Source organism: Meriones unguiculatus, chromosome 8 (assembly GCF_030254825.1).
Source record: "Meriones unguiculatus strain TT.TT164.6M chromosome 8, Bangor_MerUng_6.1, whole genome shotgun sequence".
Lineage (NCBI taxonomy): Eukaryota > Metazoa > Chordata > Mammalia > Rodentia > Muridae > Meriones > Meriones unguiculatus.
In genome coordinates, this window is record NC_083356.1 from 1,326,147 (window position 1) to 1,335,618 (window position 9,472).

General features: G+C 53.4%; 1 protein-coding gene across 7 annotated transcripts; it reads right to left on the reverse strand.

Moving 5' to 3' along the window:
* Window positions 1–247: 247 nt before the first annotated feature.
* Znf740 (zinc finger protein 740) lies at window positions 248–9,232 on the reverse strand. 7 transcript variants are annotated; one of them, XM_021643511.2, is made up of 7 exons: window positions 9,094–9,220; window positions 8,692–8,752; window positions 6,392–6,541; window positions 5,978–6,067; window positions 5,474–5,597; window positions 5,120–5,238; window positions 248–3,108 (listed from the first exon to the last, which is right to left on the reverse strand). In XM_021643511.2, the coding sequence occupies exons 2-7, from the start codon at window positions 8,698–8,700 to the stop codon at window positions 3,019–3,021; spliced, it is 582 nt and encodes a 193-aa protein (XP_021499186.1). In that variant the 5' UTR covers window positions 8,701–8,752; window positions 9,094–9,220; the 3' UTR covers window positions 248–3,018. The 7 variants fall into 7 exon arrangements, with proteins under 7 accessions (XP_021499186.1, XP_021499182.1, XP_060244538.1 ...); XM_021643507.2 differs by lacking the exon at window positions 9,094–9,220 and adding an exon at window positions 8,891–9,022; XM_060388555.1 differs by lacking the exon at window positions 9,094–9,220 and adding an exon at window positions 8,891–9,022 and having other exon boundaries at window positions 8,676–8,752.
* Window positions 9,233–9,472: the final 240 nt, after the last annotated feature.

Consider the following 9,472-nt stretch of genomic DNA (forward strand, 5'->3'; position numbering starts at 1 on the left):
CCACCTTCTGAGGGACCCTGCCCAGCAGCAGTCAGCCCTTACTCTAGCAGGCTGCTGACAGCCCTGCTCTCAGCAGAAATGATACGCTTTGGCCTCTGCTCCTTGCTTCCCTATGGAGAAAAGATGTTTTAACGGGGCAGCTTGCTCTGTTGCAAGTTGTACTGAGGGAAGAGACGCCACCTATTCAAACTACCCTGGCTTTTAGTGAAAAAGCTTCCCCAACAAATCAGGCCTTCTCAAAGAGAGATGGAATGTAGAAAAGCGCCATCCTTTTTATTTAAATATCCTAAATATATCACGAAGGAACATACACTGCACTTTAATGGTAAAAAGATACAAGTTTATAACATCTTATAAAAACTACATTAAAAGTGATCTTGTTCATTTGATAGTCCCCTCCCCCATAGCAAAATAAGTATATTAAAAAAAAAAAAAAGTGGAGCATGGTAGGAGGGGAATTGAAGGTAAAAGCCCAGGGCCACGGCGGGGGCAGAAGGGGCCTGGGGAGAAGGCTGGACTGCAGGAACCCCACTCATCTTGACCCAGTGTCAAGCCAAGGAGCACAATCAGTAGCTTAGGCGATGGCAAGTGCCTGCTGGCTGGAAAGACAGGCGGCAGCGAGCAGACTGGCAGGCCTGGTGCAGGAGCCCCCCCCAAGCCCACGTTCACATTCTGATGCCCGAGCACCTGCCCTCCCTTCAGTTCCCCTTTCTTCGCACACCTGAGACATCTGTCCAGTGCTAGACCCCACCCCGGCAGGGTGAGACAGCAGGCCCAGGAGCCTTTGCAGCTGTGTTTCCCTGGGCTCCTGGGCCCTCCGTGTTCTACTACGCTTCACTCCAGAGCCTGTCTGTCCTCAACCCCTGCCAGCTTCTGGCCTTCTCACACCCAGGCCTTGGCAGTGCGGTTCCGGCTGGGCCATGTGTACACACCCAGGAGTTACCCACCTCCCAGCTTCTACCCAGGTAGGAAGCCAAGGTCAGGCCTGCTCTGACCCAGCACACTCATGTTGAGGCATGGGTCCCTCTTCAACTGTTCCAAAGCATTCTGGGAGGCTACCTCTCTCCACCTACCCCTTCCTAGAGTTGAATGGTAGTACACAGCCCAGCAGAGCGTGTCACATGTGCAGGGGCCCAGGGGCCACAGGGTGGGGCAAAGGACAGAGGTGCAATCCTAAAGCAATTAGACTAAGGGCAGCATGAAGCTAGAAGACACGGCAGTGGGCATTCCTCCGCCCCTCGCCGTGGCTCAGGAGAAGCCTAGGGCCGGGAAATCTTCCCTTCCTCTTTCCTGAAGTACGTCTGCCCTGGAGTTGCAGCATACCATTGCCTGACGCACTGGCAGGGACACAGCCCTCATCTACTAGGCAACAACCTCCTGGAGGCTGGGCCTCAGATGCCTACCCGAGCTGCAGCTGTGCGCTTGGGCCGGCCTCCGTTATTCCTGAAGTGGACCCCCGGGCTGGGTGGCACCCCAGCTGCAGCCGCCAGCTCAGGGCAGCTCCATGACTGAGGAGACCTCACGTAGGCGGGTTGGGTAGTGTTCAGCCAAACCCCAAAACCTCCCTTAAGGATCGTTTCTCTAGGGGACACACATCCTTAGGCCCTGGCGTAGAAACATTCTAACCAGCACACTGTTGAATCAACCTAAAAACAACAAAAGCCTCCCAAGCCCTTCTGGAACAAATCCCATTCCCTTGTTCTCAGCAACTTCAGAGAAGCATAAACCCTTCTGGTTGGAGGGGAAGGCTGCTCTACGCTTTCTGTCCTCTAAGTTGATAGCCAAATAAATCTGGGTAATTGTCACCCCGTTTAAGCAAACAAACACAAGCACCCACAAATCAAGACACAGACACAAATCTGATCACTTTTTCAGGGGTAGACAAGATGGGGGACTGGAGCAGAGGAAGGTCAAGACCGAGCAGACACGGTGTCTTCCGCAGGCCCTCCTCGGCAGCCCTCCTCCTCCACTTGGCTGGGTGGACGCCTGCCGAGGAGGGAGCCAAGGTGAAGCTCTCTGGGGCTGAAGACCACAGCCTGCCACCTCTTCTACTTGAGCAGTCACAGGCTGCAGCAGGGAGCGGGCCTCTCTCACACAAGTCACGTTTGCTGCTCCTCTCACAGCTGCTAGAAACTCTGGACTATCCCTGGCTGTCACAGGGGACAACTCCCTGCTCAACTGCTGCCTGGTTTCTGGGGTAAAGGACAGTGAGGTAGCCACAACCCATAACCAAGACCAACTGCCCAGAGGAAAGGGCTGCGTGGGCTACCCCGCCTAAGTTTCCTCCAAAGGCACTCAAGCGGACCCCACCAGGCACTAGTGCTGCACAAGCCAGGAACAGCCATGGACACCGCTCTTCGCGAGGAGGTGAAAGGCATGCCCGCTCTTCTGGTCGAGCACACGCCTGTCCCTCCCAGTCTCTCTTTTGTCCTCACAGTGTATAACAAGTCCAAGTAAGCTCAGCTGCCAGCCCCAGTCCTATTTGCTTTCAAACAGGAGGGAAGGTGCAGGGATTCGGAACAAGGGCCTAGGTAAAAAAAACAATGGCGGGGCCAGCCACAATCCTTGCTTCGCTTAAGGACTTGCCTCCAGATACCTGTATCCCCAGTTTCCCTGCTGAAACTGCTTTTGGATAAACAAAAACAAGAGCAGAACAAATAAGTCCCCCTCCCCAGTCCTCTCCACGTCAGCTGCCAGTTCCAGTCCAAGGTGGTGGAAACATCTCAGTCTTGGTCCTGCACCTTTGAGTCCCCACCGATGGCCTTGGCTAAGGGTCCAGGGACCAGCTCCCCTGCCCAGGAATGCTGTAGGAACTCCCCCGAGATCCGCATAGTCGAAAGACTATTTACAGGGCTGAGGCTCCGGAGCACTGTCCTCGATGGGCTCTTCTGCTCTCTGGGGCCACTTCTCCAGCGAGGGGGACAGGGTCAGAGGGAGCAGTGGCAGGACCCATTAGAGCAGAGGGGGGTGCTCTTCGGGGACTCTTCTCCTCACCCCACCTCCTGGGGCCCCATGTGCCTATAGAGAAAACTGCCCATCAGAGGTCTTGGACTGACACCCTTGGCACATCCGTTTGTGTCTGAGTAATCGGTCTGTCCGAGAAAAACACTGTGGAGAGAGAGAAGATTAAGTTACCAAGAGAGATCCAGGTGCCTGTTGGCAGGTCCCTCCTGAAGAGAAGGTTATGCTGTGTCTCAGCATGGACACAGCAACAGCACACAGCAGCCAGGAGCCAGGCTCGCGGTGCTGGGCCTGGTGGGTACGCCTTTAATCCCAGAATTCAGGAGGCAGAGACAGGAGCATCTCTGAGTTTGAAGCCAGCCTGGTCCACATAGAGAGCTGTGGGACAGCCAGGGATATGCAGAAAGACCCTGTCTCCAATAACAAACAATAGCTGGTTCTGGGGGCTGGGTTGGCAGAGCGCTTGCCTAGCACAGATGGAGCCCTGGAAATGGCCAACACCCATAAACTGAGCTCCCGGGGGCAGAAGGCAGGGAGAGCAGAGATTCAAGGTCACCCTTGGCTGCAGAGCAGGCCAGAAGCCAGTTGGCCTACCTAAGACCCTATCTCAAAAAGGGGAGCTGGAGAGGGTGCTGGGATGGCCCCCCGCTCAAGGCAAAGTGGCCCGCCGACCTGGCTCTGCCCTCCAGATCCCGCACACTGAAGGAGAGAACAGACCTCCAGAAGTCCTCCGCTGACCTCCGCCCCGTGCTGCACTAGGTACAACACAGCTCACAGCAGCCGGAAGCCAGCGCTGCAGCCACGGCTGGACTTCCCTGACGGTGACAACGGCAAACGACCCAACAGCCCTGAACCTGTGTGCTCACCTGTAGAAGTGGTTGAAAGCGGCCAACAGAGCAGAGCTGCTGCGCTCAAGCCTTCGCTGCTGACTGCCAGGGAGGAGACCAACCCCAAGAGGGGCGAGGCTGGCCAGCGCGCACCCGAGACTTCCACAAACTTCCCATCACATTCTATCTTAGGCATGCACACTTTTTGGGCCTGAGGACACGGTGGGAAACCAGACACACAGGACATTCCTTGGCAGGCCTTGCAGTTTAACCGAGGCTGGCTGAGAACTTGTGATCCTCTGCTCTGCCTCCTGAGTGTTAGGATTGCAGCATGTGCTACCAAACCTGGCTCCTTGGTGGGTTTTCATTCCACTGTGCTGGCTTTGTGATGGACTGGGTGATGGTGACATGCCATCATGGCCCGTCATTCTGAGGATCCAGTGTGAAGTGAAGTGGAATAGAGAGAGACTGAGCAGAGCATCCAGGGAGGTCAGTTACCTTCATCCCTCCCTCACTCTTGTCTCCCTTGGTCCTCGCACTTACATTCTCATCAGATCAGACACTGGGCCCCAGGGCAAAGATTCCATCTCATCCTCCTAAGTGCAGGCGCTCTGAAGGGGAGTAAAACCAGCACTTCTCCTATCCAATGTATCACGGGGAGAGTTAGCTTCTCTCAACTTCACTTTCCCCATTGTGTGAAATGAGGACAACACAGCTACCCTAAGGAGATTAAAACATGCCCAGCGCCCGAGCTGCGGTGCACACCTGTAACCCCAGCACTTAGGAGGCTGAGGAGCATGGATCTCTGTGAGTTCAAGGCCAGCCTGGTCTACAAAGTGAGTCCAGGACAGCCAAGACTACACAGAGAAACCCTGTCTCACACACAAAAACCATGCCCAGCACTCCTCAAACTCCCACAGGACAAGTAATCAAGAAGTAAAGTGGATCTCTGTGAGTTTGAGGCCAGCCTGGTCTACATAGTGAGTTCTGGAGAGTTGGAGCCACATAGTGAGACCCTGTTTTTTTTTTGGGGGGGAAACAAATTAACAAACCAAAGGAGAAGGAGGAGAACGAAGGAGGAAGGAGGAGGAGGAAGAGAAGGAGAAGAAAGAAGAAGAAGAACAACAACGTCACCAAAACCAACACCCAAGCCACCAAATGAATTATTATGATATCCCAACAAGACTCCCAGTGGCCAGGGCTGTTCCTCTCTGGGGCGCACACTCTACTGTGGAGGACTCTCCAAGCCAGGCGGGGGCTGGCCCTTCTTCCTGGAGAAGGACAAATGTCCGTGTGCTGCTGTTCCAGGGTGGGCGACAGGCAGGCCTTACCTGGTGACACCGTTCACACTGGTAAGGCTTTTCGCCACTGTGCACACGCTTGTGGCGTTCAAGATGGTACTTCTGGATGAAACGCATATCACAGACGTCGCACTCAAACGGTTTTTCACCTGGCCCGGGGCAAAGAGAAGTGAGTACTGAGAGAGGCTTACGGCAGGGCCCACACATTCCCGCTGTCCTCCACACGCCTTAGTGACCTCAAACTCGCACAACACTGCCGCAGCGCCCACCACTGGCCATGCAACCTCTCTGCCCCCGTTCTAACGCTCCCGGAAAACAAGGTCACAGGCACACAAGCCCCACACCCTCTCCCACTGGCACTGGAGCGTCCACACACAGACTCACCAGTGTGAATGAGGACGTGCCTCTTGAGGTGGTAGCTGCTCCGAAAGGCTCCGAAGCAGTGTTCACAAATAAAGTTCTTAGGAATCTTTACTTGAAAAGAGCCATTCTGTTCCACCACCACCACCTAGGGCAACAATCAGGCATGTCAGGTGGGCAGCTCACTGCCCTCTGCCCAGAGACTACGCTACTCGGGGTCCACTCCAGCCACTGGACCAGGACCCTCTGACACCAAGAAGCGCTGCCTCCTGTCACAGCTGTGAGCTAAGAGCCTCGAAGGGAGGAGGAGGACTACATGAGCCAGCGGCAGGCACCGCCAACAGAATGAGCTGGCTTGCCTGCCCCAGCTAGAGGAGCACAAGCCACACTGCCCATCTGTACCAAGAGTGGACTGCAAGTGTCACAGAGGCCCTGGATGACACTAGGGAAAAACGTGAGCGTCAGTGATAAGAAAAGGAGCCGACCCCTGTTACCAACTGCAGAGTTGGGGCTCAGCCCGTTACCTGCCTTTTTAACAGTCTTTTTTGAATGAGAGGCCTCGGCCAAGCTGTCATCATCTTTGCGGTTGCGGGGTTTATCACTGTCTTTTCGGTGGCCCTTTGGAGACAAATCAAACCCAAACTTACAGTCCATCGGAGACAACATGAAAAAAAATGCTGTCTGCTGACAGTTTCTACGGGAGAGTAAAACACCTGCTGCCTCTCCACACAGCTGCTTCCTCTACCTTTCCTGGCCTGAGTCTGCAGGACCACGAGAGCTCTCCAAACACCCACACTCACTCTTTCCCGGCTGGGTCCCAGCTCGGCTCCCCACTTCCCTAAGCAGAAGCACTAGCACACAGCAGGGAGAACCAGAGCTTGGAGCCTCCCGGCAGAGCTCAGGTCCCCCAACCCCCAGGCCCAGTGGACTCAAGTGCTGTACCTGACTGGAGCACCTCAGCACATCGGGGCTACCTGCCCGCTCGCCATTCTCGGCCTGCTTGCTGGCAATCTGGCTCAGCATCATCTTCTTGCTGGCTGCAGTGGGAACCAAGTTCACACCTGCTAGGCCTTCACAAGCCAGAAGACTAGCCTAAGTTGGAAGGAGATGAGGTGTCAGGTCACCTGGCAGGGCAGGGACAGGCCGTTCTCAGCATGTCCATGTCTACACCCAGCAACAATCGCTTCTCTGCAGGAAACGCCTGCCTCGCTGTCAAGCCTGGCTTCCCTCAGGTCCTTTCTACCTGTCTCGGCGGGAACTACTCCCCCTCTGCACCCCTCAGCAGCGAAACACAGATCAAGTCAACAACCGAACAGCAGCCTGTGGTTACTACACCCCGTGTGCAGGACTACGCATCACCTAAGGCCTCTCTGAGCTTCAGCTGTCAGGTGTCAGGTCTGTGGGAGCCTCTCAAGTGGGAGATTCCTGGGGCAGTGACTTCCTTCTCAATTCTTTTATTTTTATTACCTTTATCTACGTGTGTGTGTGTGTGTGTGCGCGCGCGTGCGCGCATATGTATGTATATATGCATGCATGCCACATGTGGACAGGTACCCAAGGAGACCAGAAGAGGGTGTCAGAGCCCCTGAAGCTGAGCTGAGAGCTGACCGATGTGGGTGCTGGGATCTGAATCTGGGTCCTCTGGAAAAGCAGGAAGTGCTTCTCCTCAACAGTGTAGCCCTCAAAGTGCAGGACTCAAAGCCTACTTCAGATGGGGAAACTGCTGGTGCCCACTGCACTTTCCTAGCAGGCTTTTCCCACTTTAAATTCCCAGTGCCGTCAGCTAAGAGAAGCACCGGATTCTGGAGCTGAATAGTTTCTTTTGACCACTTAGGCCATTCTCTCTCTCTCTGGGTTTTCAAGGGTTTCTCTGTGTAACCCTGGCTGTCCTTGAACCTGCTCTGTAGACTGGGCCAGTCCTGAACTCACAGATCCATCTGCCTCTGCCTCCCGGGTGCTGAGATTAAAGCTGTGCACCACCACACCTGGCTCTGCCTTTTAGCCACTTGTATGAGTGCTTTAAATGAAGTTTAAAAAGGTAATTAATTCGAGGCCAGCCCGGTCTACAAAGTGAGTTCCAGGACCGCCAAGGATGCACAGAGAAACCCTGTCTCAAAGTACACAAACAAAGTTAATTGAAGAGGGGTGCCTTAAGAAATAACCCCTTTACTGCCAATTCCTGAACTGACTTTACTGAATGAGCACTCCAGAATATAGAATTTTCTTACTAAAGAACACCTTTTAAAGGAAGAGTTGATCAACAAACTCCCAGATTTAAAAAAAAAAAGACTTTCTTTTGGGTGATCACTGTGTCTTGGGATCCCTTATCTCATTCCCATGAACTTTGAAATGAAAAGTCCAAAGTTAAAAATCTGAGCTGTGTTGTTCGGGCTGTGCAATTCTAGGCAAGTCTCTCTCTGAAGCCTTGCTTCCCTCACACCTGAAGTGCCAGTCAGCGTGCCTACTTTCCCAGGGCCAAGGAGAATAAAACTGTACAAGGCTTTGAGGGCCGAGCAACGCTCAGCAGCACCAGCCTTTCCACAACAGTAAACACAAGCTGTGGAGTAAGCTGCAGACAGACAAAGGAAGAAGAAATCCAGAGCGTGCTGCAGCCCTTGGAAGAAAGCCAATCCCACTATAGTCAGGCTGCCATCCTGGTGATACTGGTAGAGGTTTCCTCAGAGAGCTCAGAGAAGCGCACTGCCTTCCTCTCAGAAGACGACAGCGGCCCTGCTGGTCATCCTGTCCTTCCATCTGCCCCCTTCACAATGACAAGTATCTTCTGAAGGACATTACTCTGACGCTTAACAGTCTTTAGGGGTCCCTGTTCGCAGGGATAACACCCTATCCCTTAGGAAGGCACAGCAAGCTGACTTCTCCAGAAAACTCCCCCATCCACCATTACCTACCCTGCTCTCTAATGATCCCCCATTTAATCCCTCTCTCCCTAAGACCATGGTACCCTGAATCTCATCACGTTTCCCCATGCCTCTGCCCACACAGTCTGAATGCCTTTCTCTTTCTCTAGGTAGCAACATCCTATGCACCCTTCAAGCTCTTTTCTCCATGCAGGCAGAAGCACGGCTTCTAGCATTTCCAACTCCTTTAACCAACAGCTCCAGTCTCCAGCACCAGCCAGCCACTATGCAAGGCACTATGGATATAAAAATAAATAATAGACTGTCTTTCCATCCCTCCCCCTCCCCCAAGTAGCCTGGAAGCTTACTGGGGACAAGGACAACCTTATTCATCTTTGTATTCCAAGCACAATGCCTTGCATGTAACAGGAGCTCAATAAAATCCCTGTTGAAAAAGAAAAACAAATGAAGCATTCACCACACTACTCACTCCCTGCTGCCCGGTCCTTCACATACCGAAAGTACACTGAGCACCAGGTGCTTTGCCACTGGCCGCCAGCGCCTGCGATGTGGTGTAGCCTACCTCCTTCATTTGACTGGAAGCTCCCTGAAGGCAGGGGCTGTGGCCTGTCTCCTTTCCTTCCTCTAGATCTCCCCCTGGCGCTTAATACCCAGCTCGGCTCACTGGGGATGGTCAATATTGTTGGCTAAGGCAGAATTCAAGAGTGACATTGCAAACAGGCTTCCCAGTGAACGATCTTGAAGGAGGACGCTAGAGCTTTTTACCTGAGCCATGCTGAGTTTTTTCACTTAACCCAAAAGTTCAGAAGTTCTTTTCCCAGCTTTCCTTAAGACACCGTTGTTTGAAGAAGTGTCACCAAATCACAGTAATGGCTCCTTCCTGTTCTTTCAGTTCAGTTGCCATATTGAACTGCCTTTGTCTTCTCAAAGAATTTAGCGTCCTCCAAAGGGAAAACAGGTGTCCCAACAATCCTCAGGCACTCTCTGACTTCTGCTATTGTCTGAAGAGATGAGAGTCTAGCAGCCGTGCCTACCCAGCTGAGGTCACTTGGTGAAGCTCTAGGTCTGTTCCAGAAACCTGAAACCAGAAGGGGAGACGAGGCCCTTAGGCGCGACATCCTCAGGCCATACACAAAGCGAAGCG